The 25,830-nt window shown below is 29.3% G+C and overlaps 1 protein-coding gene across 1 annotated transcript in view; it reads left to right on the plus strand.

The window, feature by feature from the left end:
- The window catches only part of pip (heparan sulfate 2-O-sulfotransferase pipe), a 145,393-nt gene that overhangs the window by 90,840 nt on the left and 28,723 nt on the right, over positions 1 to 25,830 (plus strand). Inside the window, exon 3 of the mRNA XM_012290947.2 lies at positions 25,465 to 25,538. Within this exon, the coding sequence (XP_012146337.1) occupies positions 25,465 to 25,538 (74 nt within the window). The remainder of the gene's footprint in view (positions 1 to 25,464; positions 25,539 to 25,830) is intronic.

The following is a 25,830-nucleotide window of genomic DNA, read 5'->3' on the forward strand; positions in this document are numbered from 1 at the left end:
ATTTTGGGAATGTGAGAATTCGAATTTTGAAAATTCGAAGATATAGAGATTGTGAAGTTTGAAGATTTAAAAATATTAAAGACTTGGGAATTTATGAACTTAGAAATTCGAGAATTTAGAATTTATTAATTTAGAGATTTGAAGATTTCTGAACTAGAAAATTTGAGAATTTGATGAGTTGAATATTTGTAAATTTATAAATTTGAAAATTTAGGAATTTTGAATTTTAAGAAGTTTAGAACTTAAAAATTAAAAAATTGATATAATTGAGAATTTAAAAATTTAAAACTTTATTGATTTACAGTTTTCTAGATTCAAGAATTTATACAGTTAAAAGTTTTAGAATTTGAAAATTTGAAAATATGGAAATTTTATGGATTCATGAATTTGAGGAATTCAAAAATGTAAATTTGAATAGTTTGATGACTATTTAGACTTTGATAACTATTTGGGTTTGACGATTATTTTTATTTACTAATTTATTATAAAAATTCGGAAACGTGAAAATTTAAAAGTTTGAACATTTAATAATATTTAAAAAAATGCTGAAAACTACTATCGACATATCTTCTTTAACATTTACCCACTTTTATTGTATTACAAAGTTGTATACTTGTTTGAAAATTGAATTTCAATTAAAAATTGAATTTTTCAACTCAATCCTCCAGTATCAAGCATTTCACTCTAGAAGCAGTAAAAAATTGTACAGTAAAACAAATTATTTCAATTTTGCAAGCCTTTCGCAATATCTCATCGCAGCATCCACAAAGCAGAGATTAATATGAAAGCTTCCCAAATACCACTACAATACCAAACCGTAATTATCGACACAGTAAAACGAATAGATATGTTACATATCTCCACTTTTGCTCGTGTATTCCACTAAATTTTGATCGTTCCATAAATTATATAATCCGCTAAACTAAAAACCCACCGTAAAATCCAGACGTAACGTCTGCACTGCTTCCGATCGCTGTTACTTTCGTTCGATGCGTGATGATCGCGATCATGTCGATCCACGTTGATGGAAAGCCGGAAATTATGGTGGAGGCAGATGAAAGTTCCTGCAGTTCTTTCAGACACCAGAAACAATTAGAGCGCAAGATCGTCTCGAGAGGAGCGTTGTAGCGAGCGGTTCGCTTTCCCAAGTTCTGGGTCACCGGATCTCTTCTCCTCTCCGTCTGTTCGGGCTAAAACAGGAGTAAGAGGTCGCCAGTCCAGTCTTATAAGTTCGAGACTGCATCTGCGAAACGAACGAGCGAACATCACGCTCGTTTTTTCTTACTTTTCTTATTCGATCTCACCTTTCGACCATCTGACATCATTTTACGCTCGATTTGAGGAGAATTTATGGTGTTATGTCTTCGTACATCTCTCTTTTTGCGGGGCAAGTGTATCATATACGGACATGGTTAACTCTTACCTGAACACCGGGTTCCCAGGAAATACCGAACCTGTTTGGATATTACTTTTTTGGTTATGCATATTCTTGATACAAGATCATTATATTGTAAAAACCTTTCTTAATCGTTGCAATGTGTAAGATAATAGTGAAGGGGTAATAATGGAGACCATTGCTTGGTGGTTTACGGACGTAAATAATACAAAATAATTTTGTACTCGGTGTTTTAACAGAGATCACTATTCTTTGAATTTGCAAATATGCTGTGTAAAATAATAATGGATCGATAATAATGGAGACTGGAGTTTGCTGGGTGGTTTACACGCGTAAATAATAAAAAATAAATCGATGATAATTTTATACTTGGCGTTTTAACAGAGATGGTTCGTTTAATTTGTTGCAAATATGCTACATAAAATAATAATGGAGCATTGCTCGTTGGTACTCAGACATAAATAATACAAAATGAAACAACGATGGTTTTTAGCGATTTAACAGAGATGGTTCGTTTAATTTTTTGCAAATATGCTACGTAAAATAATAATGCATCGATAATAATGGAGGCTGAGCATTGCTCGCTGGTACTCGGACATAAATAATACAAAATAAATGAATTATAGTTTTTGTGTTTTAACAGAGATGGCTGTTCATTTAATTTGTTGCACATATGCTGTGTAAAGTAAAATGAACCAATAATAATGGAGACGATTTTCACTCGATGGCTTACAGGCATAAGTAATACAAAATAAATTAATGATAATTTTTAGTGCTTCAACATATTTTATTATATATAATTCAGTATTTTTAATTGAAAATTAAAATGTAATTATTAGTTAAATGACTTTATAACTGAAATTTTTCATATAGTTTTTAATTCAAGTTTGTTAAACTGAAAATTGCAAATTATGACCTCAGATAATGCTAAAAATTTACAATAACATATTACTTTCTTTAAGTTAATTATTTTTATAAAAAATAATTGTAATATGAAGAGGTATAAAATCGCTAAAATAATGTAAAAGATTGTAAAAATAATGATATTTTTAATAAAAATGATAATTGCCCCTCTTCACAGGAGGTGATGTTAAATTATATATCTAATAAACATTGCAACAGACAACAAATTCCAAAAACACGTATCCTCTATTTTTGTCCATAGTTTACGTACACGAAGTTGCAAAAAAATAGATCAATATTTAGTGCAAAAATTTAAACAAAAATGATGAATTTTTTAAATATTATTTAAACAAATAAAGTTTCTTGAAATTTTTTTACGCACAAAAATTTCCTATCTAAAGACGAACAATTTACAAAAAAAAGAATTCAATTATCTTCTTTCGTTCCGGAGATATTCCCAAAAACATGGTTTCAGCCCCCAACTTCGAGGGCTATTTTCACCCCTTCAATGTGAACGATTGCCGATAAAAAAAAATACGTGTCAAATATTTTTTTGAGAACTATCTTTCACATAAGTTTCATTAAAATCGGTGTGTCGCGGTTCGATATGTTTCCTTGTTAGTATTAATTATGAAAGTTTAACAACGAATTTTTTATAAAATTGAAAAAACCGTGCTAGAAAGAGTTAAAAAATACTTATATAAAATACACAGCAAAAACAAATTAGTCGCTTAGATTCTTTGTGTTTGAATTTTGCTGTGAACAGATGTAAGCCACCAGCTTCAAAAGAGAGTAAAATAAAAAGAAACACAGTAACAGCGGGCAATATGCTGCTTCTGTTTGCAATATCTTGCTTACATGAGGACCCTTTATCATGCATTGTTAAAGGTATTACGATAAATTGATCAAATTGAGCAAACAATATTACGATTAAATTGAACGAATTACGTACAGTCAGTCATGAAAACCTATAAACATTCTTTAAAGCTGAATAACTGCTTCAAAATTGAACCAAATGACTTAAGTTTTTGAACAAAACTAGAAAACATTAGTAGAACTAGAAGACTTTACTAAATGACGTGTTTTCGACATTTTGTAAAAGATTGCAGTTGTAATTGTGTAGAATGTACCGAACTTTTTCAACTCTCTTCCCTGTAATGAAAATGAAGGAAATTCCAAAGTAAAACGTCACTCAATAAGTCCCTGGTCTGACACATATATGGCGACACTGGTGACAGACCCACGTTATTTTCGAATAATACTAACCTCCAAACAGTATGTGTCAAAATTTCATGGTATTCTGACCAATAGCTTAGAAGTTACAGTCATTTTAGTACTCCCAGTTTCATAATTTTGAAGACAATGGATAGAAAGAAATTTCGTGTGTTGATTAAACACTGTTTTTTAATCGGAGAAAATACTGTTGAAGCCAAAAAGTGACTTGATAAGCATTATAGGGACTCTGCACCAAGGAAATCAACTATCATTGACTGGTATGCTGAATTTAAACGCGGTCATACAAGCATCGATGATGCTGAACGCTCTGGTTGCCCAAAATCAGCAGTCGTTCCGGAAAACATAAAAAATGTCACAAAATAGTTTTAAAGGGCCGTAAACTTAAGTTGTGTGAGATAGCTGATGCCTTGAAGATATCAGAAGGTAGTGTCTTCACAATTTTGCATGAAAATTTGGGCATGTGCAAATTGCTTTCAAAGTGGGTGCCGCGTTTGCTGTTTCACGAAGGCAATGCGCTGTGTCACAAGTCGATGAACACGATGGTTCAATTGAATGAATTACGTTTTGAATTGTTTCCCCACACACCGTACTCCCCAGATTTGGACCCCAGCGACTACTGGCTCTTTGCAGATATGAAAAAAATGCTCCAGGGAAAGAAATTTGGCTCAAATGAAGAAGTGATTGCGGAAACTGAAGCTTATTTTGGGGGCAAAGACAAATCGTTTAATATAAAGGGAATTGAAACGTTAGAGGAGCGTTGGAATCAATGTATCACACTGAAAGGAACATATATTGATGATTAAAGTGGAATTTCTAAAAAAAAATTTGTTTCTTTTAGTTAGACCGGAGACTTATTGAGTGACATGTTAGATATAACTAAATCTACTAATTATTACTACATTAATACTATAACACATAACTATAACACTAGCACTATAACACAAATACAAGTAATACAAAATTGCGAAAATTGCAGCTTTTACGATTTTCGGTTTATAAATGTAATAAATACAAATTCTGCACTTCAATGTCTGTATTTTCTTACATGTTTCAATATCCAGTTACTTAAATTACAGCTATATTTAAATTTGCAAATTGCATTTTTTTATATCAGATTTATATGCTTAGATAAAAAAATTGTAACACTCTTGCTATTATATTTTTAGAGTATACTAACAATAAGTTGTCTAATTTGCAAAGTTCTTAAAGCATTTCTTTTTTTCTTTAGTATCTCAAGCAATTGTAATTTTTTCAAACCGACATCTGATAAATAATAAACGACACTAGGTAATTATTGAAGACTTCAGCATCTCAAAAAATTCAAATTATCTAGTTTACTTTGAAAAAACTTATTTCGATTTGTATAATGTCCGTAGTTTTTTGACTGACTGTATAGAGAGTCGGAATATTCGTGATTCGTTATGTAGTGATATGTAAAAGTTTGAATTCAACTTTTCTCAAAATAAATACTCTGAAAAAAGACAAAATATTCCCCAGTTTTTGTAAATTGTTTGCAAGGAGCAATTACTAGATATTTATGTAGGATCGGAATTTTCGAGGATGACGGATTAATAGTTTTTTTGGGAATAACAATAAAATAGTTTTAATAACTTAACAAGAATATAAAAATCAAGTATAAACAATTAACGACAACTTTCGGACAACTTGCTACTTCTTCAACGGTTACAACGAGACTCCCTCGCGATACCACGCCGTTTTCCTCGTTCTCTACCGATTCCCGCGTAAAACGAAATAATTGCCTTACGATCCTTCATTCTCCCGCTAATTTTCCGCGCTAAATTATGGTACAAATTCTCTTGGCGCCAATTGTCCAGGTCGCCCGCTCACCCGATCGCGCCCGATCGTACTCGACGAACCCCGAACAAACCAATCCCACATTTATTTGTAAAGGAAGAAAGGTTTAAGATGTCATGGCATCTCAGAGTTCAATCACATTTTGTTTTTGCAGACGAATTCATTTCCAGCCAAGCTTAAGGAAATAAATTGCGATGCTTATGAGACAGCTATAAAAAGAAGTCGCAAAAATTTCAAAAGTCATGACGATTGATGCAAATCATTCAGGAAGTTTTGTATATATGTATTGTGTACGTTTTGTGTACATGTATTTTGTATGTTCGGTGACTTCTAGAGAACGCTGACTTCCATCGTTTGAAATAAGAAGCTCTTGTTTTTATTGTATATGTATTTCAGAATGGATCAAAAAATAATTTCTTTTTTTTTGCGCTTTCATATTTAAAAAAGTTGGTATATGGTGTTAAAAAAATCTTAAAGTTTAAGTTAAATAATTTTAATTTAAGAGGAGGCTCAATTTTCTATCGGTATATTGATGTTTTGTCACGTAGACTTTTAACTACACTATGTTTACAAATTATGACATCGATTTTTAATAATAATTAATCCTTGATGATCACACTTCACCAAGATAACATCAGGACATTAACACCTCGGCCACTAAAACTGTTTCTAGAAAACAAAGAAGTTACTCATTGCTTTAATTTCAAAAAATAATAGATAATCTTCGATAATTGTTTTAACATATTTCACAGCAGATTTCAGTAAATTTAAATGTTGAAAAAGAAATTCAAAAATATGAAAAAATTGAAAATATGACAGTTTTCACGGAAAAATTCAAAACTTTCTTTGATTTTAATGTAAAGGCCTAAAATTTTAGCTGAACGCTTTTGAGATACAATAACAGTTTCAGGAAAAAAAAATAGTCAAAATACCATTTTTACTATATTTTACTATAAAATAGCAAATTTTACTATATTTTACTGTCAAATATTTGACTATAGTAAAATAATAGTATTTTACTATAAAATATCAATGATTTCGAAAACAGTATTTATTCAGATTTTCAGTATATAAAGTAAGTAAAATTGAAGCTGAATTGGCGGGGTTGTTTCAAACCCCAGTGTGACCATTAAAAGTTTATAGTGAAGGCTCATGTTAAAAAATAAGAGAAATATGACAGTTTTTATAGCCACAATTTTGAAGCGGCAGTAATCTGTCTCTTCATTTATTGAATAAAAGTGAACATATAAAAAAAAGTAAATGTGTATGATATCAAAATATTTCAAACCCTTTTTATTGACGCAAATATTATTAGATTAATATCAGTTACTGAAAATTATCGGATTAGTATAAAAATTTGAATAAACTTGTACATTGATACAAACATTTTCGTTTGTAATCAATTTTCATTAAGAATTTTCCTGGAAGAAAGAAATCTATTTCTTCGTGACTTTATGGTGAGTGATATTCTTTAAACGACGACTACATTCTTCAAACAGGAGTTTCAAACAAAAACAAGGAAGTTTAATTAACCAATCAATTTGTAAATGTGTTTACGTGTCAAACAATGATTTAATATTTTCTGGTGGTTAATTTCTTTTATGGTTATGGACTTTCACTACAACAAAGGGAATCAATTATTTTTAATGGCTTCTTGTTATTCATTAGTCATTTAAGGTGGAAAGAATATCGTAACCGTGAGGTTATAATTGCAACATAAACGTTTTCTGATGTACTTTGTTTTGAAATAGGAATTTATTTACTCAATTATTCTAAGGTGTTTTTATCTGAACCATTAATAAAGAAAGCAGTTGGCTCAAACATGTCTTTTTATTTGTCTTATTTAACTTTGAATTAAATTCTATTTACATTTTATTTTTATTACAGTTATTTCTATCAATTATTTGCTGTTTTAGTTAAATAAATGTTGGTACTTGTTCATACAGTCAAGATAAAATGGGTGCAGATATTTAATTAAGGGATTTCTTCTATTTATTTTTGAATTTCTATAAATTTAAGTAATTAATAATTTATTAATAATAATAATTTATATAAATCATATATAATAGTTATGTCAGTAAGTCATAATAGCAAAAAAGGGACTTATGCTACTTTGAAATTCGCAGCTTCAATTATGTAATGAAATTATCCAAAATCAAGTTATTAAATTATCTAACTTATTCAAACTATTAAATTATTAAATAGTCAAATAATAAAATTATCAAATAATGAAATAGTCAAATTTTTAAATTATCAAAATTTTCGAATTATCTCAATTATACAAATTATTCAAATTTTCAAATTATTGAACTATTTAAATATGGAATCTAAAAACGTGCTTCATAAAAGAAAAGGTTTGCAAACAAACGGAAAATATGATCATTCTTCTTTCATCTTACCATACAGCCAAATTATACAAACATAGAATCTGAAAACGAGTATTATAAAAGAAAAAAAGGGCTCGAAAATCATCGATATTCAGGATTATTGTATCTTCCGCCTAGGAAGAAGCGTCCGGTCATCGATTGCCGCCGTAAACGAGAGGAAACGCATCGTAAAACGTGATTGCCAGTTGCATGGTCAGGTATTGTTAACTCCCTAGCGATTTTCTCTTCGTTGCTCGCTCGAACGATTACCGTTCCTCCTTTCTTCCTAGACCGGAACAAAGAGTATTTCCTCTTTTTTCGATTTCTGCCGCTTTGAATTCGCGCGCGCTTCAAGCCATTTCCGCTGGTCTTATGGCGGTCCTCGTGAGCTTTGCATGTTTCATCGTCCGTTCAGCCACACCTGATCATCATTGAACGAGAACAATACGAAAGGCAAATACCACTTTCGCGTTTCACTATTTACAATTCGTTCATGTCAATTGACGAGTTGTTTCACTTAAACTGTTTAATTTCTCTCGTGACAGCGTTGAACATTTTTAGGGTGTGAGGGTTTACTTTGAAAGTGACCTAAGTCTGTTTATGTTTGAATTGAGATAATTAAGAGTTAGCGTTTGAATAAAATTAGAAATATACATGTAGGATACAATATATCATACTGAAGATTTAAGAGAGTTATATTTATAATTTCTATTAAAATAATAGAAATTATGAATATGTTTTCTTATCAACAATGTGCTACTTTCGAAATTAACTAGATTTGTCTTCAAATTCGAAACAGCACAATTCAATATAATTCAAAATTCTTGAAATTGAAGAAATGTTCAATTTATTTTATATTTCAGTGTCACACTTGAAAAACACCATTTATGCAATTTCGAAATCTGACTATACATATAAATTACATAAGAATTTACTGCTCTTCTACATTTTGTGTATGGAGAAGGGATTTGAAGAAATTATGGGGCCTCTGTATTATATCGAATTAATTAAGGTAAAGGTACCAGTAGTTGACACTTTAAGGAATTTTTTGTCTATTTGTTCACATAGAACAGGCTAAGTTTAACTTCAACTTTATGGAAAATTTACGATTAGAAGTCGCTGCACAAACTATTCTTCTATTATATTACAACAATATTCCAGATAGCGGTTGTAAATTTTTTTCTTTTTTTCTTCTAAACGTAAAATTTGATTCAATAGTTGACAACCAGCGAAAACAGAAAATTTAGTAGTTGACATCCTTTTGTTTCAGTAGTTGACATAGGGAGAAAATCCAATTAATGAACTAGTCTTGATAATGTGTGAATTCTTTGAACATTTAAAAAAGATTATTCTTGAGTTAGTTTACAAAAAAATATTGAATAATTAAGGGTTAATATGAAGAGATAATAATAAATATTTAATATGAAGGGTTCGAACACTCCTCATATCGAAGATATCGTCATATCAGTTTTTTATTGCATTTTCTTCTACAATAAGTCAATACTCTGACTGGGCCCATTTTTCTTTTAATTGGATGTTTGCCTTCAACCTTGTATTTTAAAGTTACCCTCGGAACACCAAATTTCCTAGCTGCCGTTTTATACGGAGTTTTATGGAGCTGGACATCTTCCACAGCCACTTGCATAGTCTGTTCTGTATAATTCCTGAAGTTACCCTTCGTAGGAGGCATCTCAAAATTGACAGAGGAACAAAGTCAGTAATCCACACGTAGTAATTTAATAGTTGACACCCCATGTCAACTACTGAATAATAGAACATTACAAGTTTCAGTAGTTGACACGGAGTGTATTTAGACAATTTAGCATTGTTTGTTGTCAATTTTAATAAATAAACCTCTTTTTAAGTTTCAAACAACCGAAATAAACGAATGTCTTTTTTACTCACAATGATTAAATAATACACACTTGCAATACTTACATTTTAACCAAATCCTTAGCGATTTATATAAGAAAACACTGGAAAATCGTAAGAACCATAGGCAAGTTTTATTAATCAGTTGCTATTACATTTTTAAATGGCGGATATGTACAATAGTTCGCAATTAAGCCACTGAAGTGTGACAGTATACAAATTAATAAGGTTTGATGTATTCCAACTTGTGGTTTCCTTATTTATTTACTTTTTTTGAAAACGTGTCAAGAACTGGTACAGTGTCAACTACTGCTGCTCTTACCTTCATTACTATATTAATATTATATATCTGCCTTCAAACATTAAAAAATCCACAGCTTCTGACATTATCAGTAATAGATTGGATTTACTCCACTTTCAAAGTCAATTCTCAACTATAAAAATAATGGCGAAAAATGTCTGAAATTATTGTATACTCTAAATACACTTAAAACGTTTATGTGGCGGTCAATAAGTCAGACAGTTATAAGTAAACAATCTTATTAATGTGAAATATCAGTTCTCTTATCCTAAGCTGTGCTCTAAGCTGGGGGATGAATGTTTACGATCTGTTGAAGGCATCTTAGATGGAATATTTTCGTATTTTAGTTCATCTCGCCGGAAGTAAGGTTGGAGGCAATAAATGCATGAGAACTTGTCGAGATTAGAAAATTGAAGATGCAGTTGGCTGTTCAAATTGAACTTGGTACGGTCGGAATGATCGCTCATTGAAGAGGAAGGTTGAGACAGCATGAAACTGCTGTTTACGGCAACAGCCTCTGGGATTGAACGGAAGCGGACACTTGAACAGTTGCTGGCTGACAACCATGAATATTTGAATAAGAAAATAACACGAAATGTTAACAGGACAAGACCTTTCGTCCTGGAGAATCTGTTTATCATTTGATAGTCCCACGAAATGAACATAGTGATTTATACGTACATATACATATGTATATGTGAAGCTATCACATTCACATAGTTTAATTTTCAATCAAGATGCTATATACAAGGTACAATTTATATCGTGAAATTGTATGCTTCCTCATTAGTTAAGTAGTCAGTTCCTGATTACTTTTTCCTTTGAAGTTAAAAATTTAATTACGAGTTCAACTATTTAGACGGAGTCACATCATGTTCAGCATCAAAATTATTTTCGGTTTCTGTCCCAGGTACGATAAGCTGAAGGGGTGTCTTAAACCAAACGAGAAAGAAACCCTAAACAGCAGAAAAAATTACATAAAAGTTTTCTACCACTACATTATGAACTTATTTTTGTGTATGGAATATGTCAATAAAGTTTGATGGTAAAATTCTAGAAAACTTTCATTTATTCTTCTCTTACTTTTAGAAGAAGTTAAAGAGTAAATACCAATCAGTAAAATTTGCTTCAAACGTAGGTTTCATCGATTATTCCAGCGCAGAATTATGTTCTCACGAGGATTAGCTTTTCCATACATCTCTCGCTTCTATTCTTGGAACATGCATCTACCCTTCACTGTTCCAATAAGGAAAGTCCAAGGAACAGCTACGCGAACGTTATTCCGATCGTGATGATGAATAATCAGTGCTTGCCACGAGTGCTTGCGATTTTTCCAGCCTTGAAGCTTGTTGTTCCCAGTCATGAATGACGCGAAGAACGCTCGACGCCCACGCTGGTCATCGCTTTGAGCAAGCTTGCTACGAGCGTATCTAGTGGCTGAATCCGTATCTGTATCGGTCACGAAACTTCCTGTCACGATTAAGGTCGAACCTTAATACCGATCGATACCAGGGGTCACCCACCGGATAGGCGTGCAACGAACTTTAATTGGATATAAGATGATTCGACATAATATTACCTTGTACACTCGGTTGCAATGTTCAGTGGATGACCAAATATGTTGCTCTTAAACAAGAAATGTTATTTTCATAACTTTGGTCGATGGAACAGGACTTTTATTTATATTATAACGTTAGAATATATTATTTTTAATTTCTTGAATTTCTTCATTTCAAATTGAAATGCAAGTTCTCAAATTTGTAAATTCTTTAAACTTCGAGACTCCAAATTACTAAAGTAGTAAACTTCGATAATTTCAAATTATCAGAACTTCAAAAGCCTCATCTTTCCTAAACAATTCTGACACTTTTAAACTTCCAAATTCTTTTCCAAATTCTAAAGCTCCTAATTCTCGAGTTACTCAAATCTTTAGATCCTTACATTCTTACATACTTAAATTCCAAAGTTCCTTGAAGTCATCAAATATCTGGGTCCCTAAATTCCTATGTCTCCACATTTCAAAGTGTCCAAAGTTTCGAGTTTACAAAGACTTTAAATGTCTACAAACCCCTAAAACCTCAAATTTTGAGACTCTCAAATTCCCAGATCCCTAAATTCCAAAGTTTTCAATTTCCAATTCTTTGAAGTCCCTACATTCCAATATGCCTAAATCCCCATATTCTATAGCTTCAAATAGCTAATAATAGTTATTATCATAGCTGTTGTATATGTATAGTTATATCATACGATTGATATAATTAATCATATTGACAGCTTCGAATGAAAAATTGAAAATCATATTTTTAGAGAAGGTCATAAATACTCGTTAGAATACTCATTACGTTTATAACAATTATCATTGCCATTGCAACGATTATCTTTCTAAAACTGCGTGGGAAATGAATGATTTATACCATAATTCTCAGGCGTGACATGTGACCATGAAATTTTATAGCATAGTTTCCAGATATTATCCATGACCAACATAATCGAAGAATTTTCAAGGATCTATAATTAATCGATTTGTTCTGATCTCAACACGCTTCATTGCGAGAAAATGTGGAATACCTCACGGTCAATCATGCTAGACTGGTCACGAACTGGACTAAGCTACTAGAATGTAAAGATAAAGCAATTTTTACACTGTTTTGCTTTAGTAAAATATTGTTTTAAAACCGGGAAATAATAACAATTATTTAAGAAAAATATTAAAAACTATTTCATTCAGTTTTTCATGTAATATTGTTCAAATAATAATAAACCAGTATTTTAACTTTATATTATAATTCTATAATTAAATATAGATATAATTTTATAATTAAAAATAAATAAATAAACAAAATTTCACTGTATCGATTTAAAGCATAAAGTTTACAAATAGACTTATATCTTTATTTACGTAAAGCTTGCTTCATTGGTTATTAGTTAAATGAAACTAGCATAATATTACATTATAGTTTATGCAAAAGAATTTGAAAATTTTGTTTACAATTTTGTGACTTATTTATTTAGACAATCATTTAACACTAAAACTACCAAACTGGTCATCTGATCTGTTTAGAATTTGATCATTTTAAATTACATAATTTATTAACATGCTTTTCTTGAAATTTGTGCCGATTTTTATTGAGAGAAAGAATTAATATGTTTATTAATTTATATTATTTATATTATTAATTTTAATTGTAATTACTTATATTGTTTATATTGTTAATTGTAATTGTAGTTATTTATATTTTTGTCTATTTATTTTTCTATTTTAATTTTAATTACAAATTAAGTAAAGATTTAGTGAAATGACAATTATTATTTTCTACAGAAAATGGATGCAATTTTTTAAAGCTGGTTTTACTTAGTTTTGTCGTTCATTTCATTGGAAAATCATTATTGCACCAAAATAGAACTCTCTTTTCCATTATATTTTTGATAGTTACATTAAAACAACACAAGTTTCTCCATCATATTTTCAATAGTTACTAATCTATAAAAATGATTGATTATTAACACTAGAACTACAAACCAGTCAGAATGACTGGTTTCAGATTTCTCATTTTATATTACAAAATTTTATCGTCGCTATTTTATCGAAATGTCTGTAATATTTTGTAGGGGTAAAACCTAGTTCTATATGTTATTTGATGCTTTAGTATTTATTTATTTCCTTTTTCATTTTATTTTTTATTCTTCGATAAATGAGTATTTAATGTCGGTAGTTCTAGTGTTAACATTTCATATACAATTTTAGAGTTTTCCAAATATATATACAAATTATGATAGCATAAATTGATTCGTATTTTAACTTCCATAAACGGCAAAACATTTTTCACTCAAAAAATGTTGAAACGTGATTTGCGTCTCCTTCTACAATTAAGAAAGTTGTGCAAAGCGGAACTCGGGAAAAGGTTAATTGAGTGTAGCCACGGGGGTAGCAAGGTTAAACAGGAAACTGTTAATGCCTGTTTCACATCCTGCGATTGCATTTGAATGCTACACCGCGTAAAGCAATTATTCGCTGTAATTACTTATAAACCACTTTGCTTTAAAATGTGTTACATTCACGGTAAAACCTAATAACTTAGGATAAATTAAAAAGATAAAACTTCTAAAACGTTCTTCTATTATTTATAAGCATATGTAGCAGGTTTAGTAGCTTGCTTATCTGATCATCTTTGTAGAATGTAAAAGGAGCGATTTATTATTGAACTGCTCGTTTTTTATAAACCAGCGGTTTATCGCAGGAAATAGAAACGTTAATAGGACGTGTATAATATATTATGCATTAATACATATTAACATGTAGACTACAGTGCAACATAGTAGCAATATAATCTGATGCGTATATTTTATTAATTTTATGAATCATTTGTGACATATGATTTCTTTGAAAAATATGAATATATGTGATCAAATGACAAAATGTCGTGTGTCCCATTTATGATCTGTCAGGTTTTTTTATACGTTCGCAGATCCAGTAAAAAATAAAATCCACTCGTTCGATGTAGCACATACTATCTACTCATGCACAGTTTTATTATTTTCCGTATAAATAATAAAAAAATAATCACTCGTTTTTTAACTGTTTTTTACGAAACGTGAACTTGCAATCAGGAATATAAGCAGCATGTCAATTAATCATACAGGGAATTGATTTGAAAATTTTCGTCAAAGAAACCTAAATTTGTAGGTTAATGATGAAAATATTCCAAAATCAGTATTTAAGAATTATTTTCCATGAATCTTTCGATATCCAGTTAGAACTCAAAAGTAACGTAATCCAAACCAGAATTACTATCTTCTGAAAAACTCCTAACCACTTACCAATAAACTTGATTTCTAAATCGATTGACTTCCAAATCGAGAAATCAGAAACTAGTTTCTGAACAAGTTTCCTCTTTAAAGTTTATTAACAAGCTAGATCACTTTACCCAACTCTGAAATCAAGATTCGCTCTTTTTTATATCGAAGCACTTATCAAATATTGTCCTTTCAATGACATACGTGCTTCTGGTATCTCCATTTAATAGTAATTCAATTAACTGGTGTGGAAAAATGCAGGTAATTTAGCTTTTATTGTTTTTGGGTATTATCAAAAAAATTCAATTGAGATTGCACAAGAAAAATTATTATCAAGAAATACAGTTAAGTATTATAATAATATTAAGATTAATTTAAAAATGAATGTAAAAATTAATATTAAACAAATAAATTAATACTAAATATGAATGTAAGAGTTAATAATAACGTTAATATAATAAGACATTTTAATAAACCAGATTAAATAAATTAGATATTTATTATCTAGATAGTAATTATCCCTAATTATTATCTATGATAATGATTAGGTTATTAAGGTTAGATTATTATTGCAATTATGGTTAGGTTATTATTAGGGTATTATTATCTACAATAATTATGGTACCAGATCACGTTTGTCTGCATATATTTATAACCAGATGACTCTTAAAATTTTTTCTTTTAAATAACCTTTAGTGTAATTTCCGCAAATGTGTATATCATTTTGGAGATAAGTAATAAATTAAAAAAACTAATTTTACTAATTTTTTATCAAAATTTTTACCAATCGTAAAGTCGGAACAAATCTAACCTATCAAACATGAAATCAAAATGAAGTGAATTATCAACATAACCTCATTTGACTAATTCACAAATTTTCTTTTTTAAATTACAAAACTTATCAAGTTATCATTTTCTCTTGGAATCCATATTAATTTTGATCTAGATAAAGAATTAATGTGTATAATTTTTATTTCATCGTTTACTTATTTTTGTATTTTATTTTTAATTTCAAATTACGCGTTTATTATAAGGTGGAAGATATAGGTATTAAATATAGATGCACATCAACCAAGGAAAGTAATGCAGTAAAGATGCAAAAAAAAAGGAGAGTTTCAGGTCGAGACCATCATAAAATCAGGAATTTTTATACGTTCAAGAACCCCCGCTGAAAACTTTCATTCGTCGGTGCATATCAGTTCAATGAAAGAGAAAGCAAATTGAGAGGATTCTCATCATGTAAACAAAAATGTAGCTCGTCTTTAATTAAATGAAAAGATTACTTGAGCTACTCTTAATTATCTGCAGCATTTGCTGAGATTCCGTGTTTAAGGTAATTAATCTTGTCTAATTACCTTTCAACAAAGATCCACAAGTTACTGTAGGTCTACAGGATCGATTCGATCCGATAAGTGGTCGATGAGCTGGCATTTTATAACAAGGTATGAGGAACCCTCACGATCATATTAACAATGTTACGATTCGGTCCAATAATTAACGCGGTTGAATGGACGGTTCAATGAACGTATCGGTAGTATAGATACGAGTGCATGGGAAACGGATGCAATCGACGAAATTTCCGTAGTTTCATATATTTCTTTGATATTTCGAATAATTTGAAACAACTAAACAAATTCGGTGTACTGTCATTATGTAAAGACTACGAAAATAATTGAGTAGCTTGAAACTAAAATATGTATTTATTTCAGTATCTTTTATTTTTATTTTTTCTTCCTTGATTAATAATTTCAACATATTTGGAATAAAGTAAACACACCTAAAAATATATATTATTGCATAAGAATAAAATGGAATGAATATAATTTTAAACTCCATACAGTACTTACATAGTTGAATGAAAGTAAAGAGAGTGCTGAAATTGCAATAATGGAAATGAAGCGCGAAATTCAAATACCAGTGAAGTAAAACAAGTGAAATCCAAGTAGAAATTTAACATCCCTTTATTGCAGTTGGTAACAGTTAAAAACTTATAATTATTAATAATTATAATTTTAAATATAATCGTAATTAATTGTAATTAAATTAAATTAACATTACATAAATATTTAGTAACTACATTTCTTTGTTTCATTTGTGCTTAGGTGACAGGAAAAGGAAAACTTTCAATTAAATTATGGAGTATATATATTCTAACAAGTAAACCTACCCAAGTGTCACTCTCCGATTTTGATGAAATTTGGATATGTTATAGTACATTGAAAATTAGGGGACACGTATTTTTTTTTATCTGCGGTAAAACATATTTAGGGTATGAAACAACCCCCCAAAGTGTGAGGGTAAAATGGAAAAATTGTGATATTTTCGAGATCAGTGAAGCAATCTTGATGATTTTTGGTATGAAAGTATCTTTCGATAGAAGACAAAAATTGGCCTAGGTATGTTAGAAGGGGAGTGAAAATTAGGGGGTGAAATACCCTAAAGCGACCAATTTTTTGCTGCAAAAAAATCAGTTTTGATCTGATCGAAATAAAATCTATTAAAACTTGAAGAGGAAAGTTAATTAGGGAACACGTATTTTTTTTCTTTTTTATTACATAAATATTTGGGACGTAAATAACTCCTAAATTACCGCGCTCGTTTGGCACTACGCATGAAACGCCTTGCAAAACTGTATCTCCTAACTGTTCGATCTTTTTAATATATCGGTTTTTTACGTTACTGAATGGAAATCTGAAATCAAAATTCAATATAACGGATCCATTATGGCGGACGAAAACTCGAAAACCTACTTACATGGACTGTATTTGTGACATGTGATTTTCAAAATATAATACAATTTCTGACATTCATTGTTAGGTATGTAAGGTGCATCAAGCGTGTTAAGAACATATTGTAAATATATTGTTTATAACAAAATTGTTTGAACAAAGGAATTAATAAAATATGTGATCAATGTTTCCATAAACATTTTTTGCATACGATGAATGCTGTCATCAGATTTTAAAAAATTTCATTTTTAAGCTACATTGTTCAAACAATTTTGTTATAAACAATATATTTACAATATGTTCTTAACACGCTTGATGCACCTTACATACCTAACAATGAATGTCAGAAATTGTATTATATTTTGAAAATCGCATATCACAAATACAGTCCATGTAAGTAGGTTTTCGAGTTTTCGTCCGCCATAATGGATCCGTTATATTGAATTTTGATTTCAGATTTCCATTCAGTAACGTAAAAAACCGATATATTAAAAAGATCGAACAGTTGGGAGATACAGTTTTGCAAGGCGTTTCATGCGTAGTGCCAAACGAGCGCGGTAATTTAGGAGTATTTACGTCCCAAATATTTATGTAATAAAAAAGAAAAAAAATACGTGTTCCCTAATTAACTTTCCTCTTCAAGTTTTAATAGATTTTATTTCGATCAGATCAAAACTGATTTTTTTGCAGCAAAAAATTGGTCGCTTTAGGGTATTTCACCCCCTAATTTTCACTCCCCTTCTAACATACCTAGGCCAATTTTTGTCTTCTATCGAAAGATACTTTCATACCAAAAATCATCAAGATTGCTTCACTGATCTCGAAAATATCACAATTTTTCCATTTTACCCTCACACTTTGGGGGGTTGTTTCATACCCTAAATATGTTTTACCGCAGATAAAAAAAAATACGTGTCCCCTAATTTTCAATGTACTATAACATATCCAAATTTCATCAAAATCGGAGAGTGACACTTGGGTAGGTTTACTTGTAAGATACGTGATAGAGAAAAGTTATAATAACTCAACATAGACGTAAAGATGTTCTCACAGTTGTTATTATGTTATTATAACTTTCTTGGGTTTATGTCTCTTAAATCTAAATGGGAAAAGATTCTTTCACAGTACTACTTTAAATGTCCTAAAGTACTGGCAGTTATACATTCTACAGGTAATGGGAAAGTTTACAAGAAATATGCATACATTGGAGTGTCATCATGATTGTAACTTAGTTTCTCTATTTTACCTTCTATTCCTTTCTAGAATATAAATAGAGAATACTGTTATGTTCTTCGGTACTTACAGATAACACTTGTTACGTAGTATAATGTGTACATTAAACAAATCTGTATTTGACAATAACATTTCCTAGAAGCGATGAGAACATTGCAATAAACATGTAGACATATATCTTATTGTTCAGTCGCTTGTTCGTTTCTTGATTTTGAATGGCAAAAAGGGAATATTACAGTATATAATTCTACATATTGCAATGAACCAAAGTTGATGAATCCCTGAAGCGAAAAAATTAAAAAAGGAAGAAATATGTAAACATGTAAAAATGCAATTGTACTCATAATCTAGTTATTAACACATCCATTTCTTTTTCTTTTCTGGAAAACATGAAAGTTAAAAATAACTTTATGAAAGCATTTTCTATTTGTGGAATCTGAAACCAAATTCGAAATGTAATAGAAAGAATACATAAAAGAACAGAAAAATGTATAGTACATGTACAAACATAGATATGATCATTATTATATTCGTACGTTTACACTTATTTAATATAATTCCATCCTTACATTTTAAACAGGTAATTAATACTTTTAAGTTCCGCAAAATGTATAGATAAATGTTTTGTAGTTAGCGTTTAAATCGCTAATCGGAAATAAAAATGTTTATTATAAAGTATACATGTGGGTAACTGAGATATTTATAGAATTGCGGAACGTAGTGAGACTGCTGGTATAATTAACATCGATCGTCGCGAATCGATAAAAAAACTGTGTTTTGGTATCATTTTCGATACTTTTTGACACAGAAAATTGACTGAAACTGCGTTAGAGCTTTATAATTCATTGTTGACGACAATACTAAGTCGTCATTGGCGCGAGTTGTCGTGAAATTAGCAATAATCGTGTTTGGTGTTATTTTCGATAATTTCAGCCACGGTTAATCCTTTTGAACGACTTTAAAACTTCTACACCACATTCTTGTTCTAGCCATATTTAGAGTAGATACTCTAAATTTTAAATATTCATTTGAATTCACATATGACACCTGATCCGTCGACTAACCGTAATACTTTTCACTAATACATGAATGCCACATTACCCGAACTGCCATACAAGATTGCGACGCGAAATAAAACAAAAGAAGGATGCTCTGTTGTGATCAGTTCGAACACATATAGATTACTTTTTCACATGTAATAATACAAGAACAATGATTTTAAATATTCTTAAGAATATAGAAATATGTGTCCATATTTTATTAGTATTACAGCACTTTATACATTTACAGTTCATTTTATATACTCTACCAAACTTCAACCTATGTAGTCAACATAAAGTATTCAGTGAATGGTTAAGAGAAAAAATTCATAAGAAGTTAAACAAGCGACATGCAGATGGCATTTCCATGAATGAGAAGTTGAAAGTATAGCTAATAATCACAATGATTGAAAGATCGGCTGAAACATTAGCCAAGATAAATGATCAGTAAACCGGAATTGAAACCCCTGGAGCTGCTCGTCACTCATCTAGAAAGTTGCCGCTCCCATCTTTACAAAAGAGAAGAAAATGAAAAGAGAATTGCAACGGAGATAAATATTTCTTTGATTTCTTCCGTGTGAACGTTTACGTGTACATTTGATGGTTAGAGCTTATAATTACTCGACTTGTTGACAGAATAATGGTGTAACTCATTGAAAAAGTAATACTATTGTCAACCTCATTACTGTGTAATAGTGATGTAATAATGTATGCATATCGAGAAAAGGACACAGATAACATTAGACTATTATATGTGAAATGATCGTTGTTGAAAATAGAAAGTTAAACAGATTTCATGACATAAAATGTCCATAAAATGTCTCATATGTTATATCAATTTGAAGCTTAAGATTTAACAAAAATTATTATGAAAACGTTTTAGTAATATTTTTCGTACAAAATGGCTGGTTGTCACTTATAGCATGCAATGATCGATTTCAGAACATCTAAAATGTGAAATAATTTGATGACATAAAACTGTCGCGAAGTAGTACTTATGTTATATCAATTTAAAGGTTAACATACGTTAAAAACGACCACTCGAATCTTTCGTTAATGTATGTAGTATAACATTATTAATCATTAGGTAACCATCTTACACGCTCCTAATCATTTTTATATTCCGTACAGAATAATCCATGAAACCATTTTCTGAAAACGAGACAATTTACATTAGACTTGCAAAATGTTTTACATCATCATTTTCAGCAAACTTTAACCTTTGAAATTGATATATTATAATTGCTGATTTGTAGTACTTTTATGTCATCAAATGTCAGACTTTTGATGTTTCGAAATCTGCCATTTCTTTCGCAACAACGTAATATCACTAAATGTGTACAAAAGTATACACTCATGCGCACGTGCGTGCAAAATTGAACCACTTTAAAATATCAATAAATTTTTTATTTAATAATGATTGAAGTCTGAAAAGAAATAATATAAAAAATGTAATGAAATAATGTACACGAAAAATAAAATAAAATTGTAATAAAATTATATGAAATTTTAAGAATAATGCAGTGTAGTAGTGTAAAATACTGACATCGTAAAATACAATATACTGCAAACTAGTAAAAATAAAATGAAATATTGTAACTGCTCCTTAGAGACGAAACTTTATCCTGTTCAGATTTATAGATGTGCTTTGCTGAGCTACGCTGACTATCTTCAACTGATCGATCGACTTAACCTACTTCTACCCATATAATCTTGTATTACTCTTGTAAGTCTGATTCAAGTTCTCCTGTAAATTCATCTTACAAAACTGCTCGTCATAAGCGATTATCTCGAGCAGTTGCAACAATATTATGAGTTTCAATTTACTTCCAAGCAGTATCCCATTTAACACCCGTCTTGTTCTTCGCAAATGAATGCTTAGAACTCTTGTTCAACGATCTGAATGATATTTTAGGTTACGAGGGGAGTGATTCAAGAGAATAATTACATATTCAGAGTCTTATCAGGGTAGCCATTATTTTGCGACTATCATTTCTTAACATCATTTCATTTTAAAAAATAATTTCTGATAAAGTTTATTTTAGTAAAGCTACATATATCTGATAAATATTTTATAATATATAATAATGTACTAAAAATATTTTTAGTTTTATATTTCTCTGATAGAAAATTACAGGTTAAAATTAATAACTAATAGAAAATTACAAATTAAAATTAATAACATAATATGACATGACAATTCAAATATTTTGACTAAATATTCCATAATTGTAATGGAATACTGTTTTGTTTTGTTTACACTCAATTTATATCATTTCAATTATGTGATCCTCATAAGTTGGGACAACAGTAATTATAACAATGAATCATGGAATGTAAAATATTACACAGGTTACATTTAGTTAATTAAATGAAATTTCATATAATTTTTTAATATTAATTATTTTTAAAAAAGAAAGCTAAACATAACTTCTTTAATTTTGTAACAAATCTTTGATGAAAGTGTTTATAACTTTTCATAGATTCATAAAAAGTAGTAAGGTAAAAGATAAGTAATTAAATAATGTCCTACGGGAAAGATTAAATAAAATCGGTTAAATTGGCAATAAATCTTGTATACTTACCGATTTCCTATTATGAGACTTTAATATTGAAAGAATATTATAAGGAACTCAAAAGCGGAAAAAATATTATAAGGATATAACGAAACATGGGTTTCTCCGTACGTAGGTAGTGGTAGAAAGGTTCACCGCATCCGGATTCCAAATTGGATGGCACTTTTATTCGATAACTGATTTAATTAGGCAGTCATCTGACCAGTGTCTTTTAATAGTTTAAATGACTGCTATATGGCAATCCCCTAAAACCGTAAAACCTACTTTCTCTTTAATTGGTTATATAATTTATCACCTTTTATACGTTTAATATTAACGAAAATTAATATTACACAAACTCAATTCATCTGATGATTTTTGGAAATTGAAATTAATTATTATTGTATAATATTTATATCAGGATTAAATAAATATATGCATAATTTGGTAATGAAAAGAAAAAGAAGATTAAATTGGTTATTAAACTTTTAATTTTGTATTATAAATTAAATGAAATAAATATTTTAATATTAATATAATTAATATCTAATTTAAATAAATAATGAACAATGTGTTTATTTTGATAATAATTTAAAATTAAATAAAATAAGCATTACTATAATGAAATATAATTTTCAGAAAATTATTAATACTTTTCATGTTAACGTATATGATCATTTCCTTATATTGTTATTAATAAAACCGTGGAAAAAGTAGTATGAAGTGTTTGTTAAATTTGTCAGAAACTTTTTTCACTTAATAATAAAATTAGTTTCCAAAAAACTCTTGTACCTTGCGATGGCGGAAAAGCACTATTAGTGTGCGCCAATAGCGCTGTTGGTTAAGTTTATTTAAAAATGACGATATAATGGAAGTCTGCTTTAATATATTAATATTGTATTCGCTAAGTGTAACAATTCACAGTAAAAGTTCTTTGGTATACTGAAGTTTATATTAATTAATTTTATTAAAAAAAAAATGCTTATTCCACAATATTAGAATCTTTCATCTTTTATTTCCTCTTCATGAAGAAGAATTATTCTTTTTATTCATTCTCATTCTTTCATTATATTACATTTCACAGAAAATATTTCGAAGATGAATGTATTCTTTAAAATTGTAAAAATGTAAAAATATTTTTTTTAATTTTCAAGTACGTATACTAAAGTAGATAAACTTACTTTTTAAGTAAAAAGGTATATTGCATTACAAAACGTGTAAACAAACAAGAACTCAGTACAAGAACAAGTATAAATATCATGTACTTACTTTTTGAACACATAAATCGGTTACTGACCTCGCAATTTGTTATGATATCAACAAAAAGTAATTTTCCTCCGGAAAATGGCTCAGTACTTAAGTGAAAGATACCTATACTCAACTTTCTTAACACCTTTCCCACGAACGAAAGTATAAATCAGAGGCCACGGTTTTTATTGACGTAGTATCCGGTCACCTATGTACAGACGTAAATTTTCCTTAATGATAGAAAGGCATCATTGCAAATATCACCGAGATGAACCGAATTCTTCCTGGTGAATGTTATTTAATTGGAAACTGATTGCACTGCTTTTTAGTTTAAAATATATTTTATAATTCGTGTAAGATGATTCGATTTTATCAGATTAATAATTTCTAAACATTTATTATATTAGACTCTTTTTGAAAATCTTTTTGATTTTTTGAGAGCAACAGATATATCTTTATCGACATATTTTTATTGTTATGAAAATTGAAAAGATCATGATAATGAATAATTTCTTAAAATTAATAAAATGTAACCTAATTTCAAATATAATTTTGAATTCATTATTTGTTCTTCTAAAATGTGAAAGTTTGTACCAATGCTAAGATTATTTTTATTTATTCAAATCCTTTCAGGATTTTTATTATCTATATAGTATTGTTCAAATACAAACTACGAATTTCACATAATCATTCATATTTTAAGCCTTTGCACTCGAAGTTTTTTTTCATTCATATTACCAGCAACTCGAAGCAATTTTAGTGAAAAGATCATATTTACATGTAAGTTAATGATATACGCATTAAAAGAAAAGTCATCGTTGTATGTTATTATTTTTTTAATTGTTTATGAATACAAGTGTTATAATATATAAAAAAAAAAACAAATTATAAAATTATAAATAGTTTTTACGATTTGTTTTTGTCCTTATGTTAAAAACTGAAAATTATTTGCATTGTCTCCGTAGCGGAGCCCTCGAGTTTGAAGACTTAAATGGCTCCACTCCGAAGCCCTCGAGTGCAAAGGGTTAAGAAATATCAATCCAGAATAATTAATTCGTAATATTTGCATAAATGGAGATTCATTTTACATTTCAAATGTATAAATTCATATTAATTGAAATGTATGCATGTTATCATTGTTATTCTTCAATCCATTTTTGAAATATTGAAATTATAATTCTATTTATCAGCATTTATAGAATATGTATTATTTTGAACTAATTACTTTTTTGTTAAAATACTCAAATTATTTGAAAATAGATCATTAATTAATAATTAATGTTTACGGAATAGCTAATATATAATTTATTTGTAGCTGTATATATTCTGTTTTTGCAAATTTAAGTATTATACAGTATTTCTACTATTTAGAAATACCATAATAATTTTCTAACGTTAAACAATAAATCTAATGGTTACAAAAATTAAATAATGAATTAAAGGAATGTCGAAACAATGTAAAAGCGTTATTGTGAAGTGAAATTTGAAATAAAATATTAAATATACACCATGTAACAAGAAGTAAAAAGGTTTGCTGCTAGAAATGTTATATTTGTTACTGATTGTAGTAATGTAATAATGAGTCTTCGAATAGAAATATTTTATATCATTAAAATTTATAATAATTCATGGATAATAGTGTTTTGCATTATTATTTTAAATTAGTACCTATTTATTTTATTTTTCTTTTGGAATAAAAGAACAAATATTAACAAAATATCTGCACTATTAATAGAAAAGATCAGTACAATTATTAACCTTATTTGTTGTTGATTTTGTTAGGGCCTCGATTGCTCTGATCATTGGCCCATGAACATTATTTATGTCAATTATGTTTTTTAGAACACCATTTATTAATTATGACAAAGTTATACATATGTATTTACCACATACTACTGTAATGACTTGTTCTCTATCATTACATAGTTATTATTTATCAATTACAATTCTAACTTAATTTACCTTTGCTGTTGCAGAAGGAGTTCAAACAGATTCTAGTCCAAATGGAATCGTCCATTACTCATACGGACATCGTATGTTCGCAATGAAGGTATGCATATAAACGCTCATATTTATTTACTAGAAATAGATTTTTCGAAACGTCAAAAATTCAAAACTCCTCGAAACACAAGAAAGTTTCGAGTTTCGAAGCTTTGCATTTTTTTCGCGATTCGAAACTTTCGAAACCCAGATAAGAAAACGTACAAATTCAGTGAATAAAGAATCGGTTGCAGCGTGCCTCGAGAATATTTGATTCGCGTATCGTATATCGCAAAGACTCGGTGCGATGCGTTACGAATGTTCGTTGATTAGTTTTGTTTTCGAAGATATAAGTAGATATT

Source organism: Megachile rotundata, chromosome 3 (assembly GCF_050947335.1).
Source record: "Megachile rotundata isolate GNS110a chromosome 3, iyMegRotu1, whole genome shotgun sequence".
Lineage (NCBI taxonomy): Eukaryota > Metazoa > Arthropoda > Insecta > Hymenoptera > Megachilidae > Megachile > Megachile rotundata.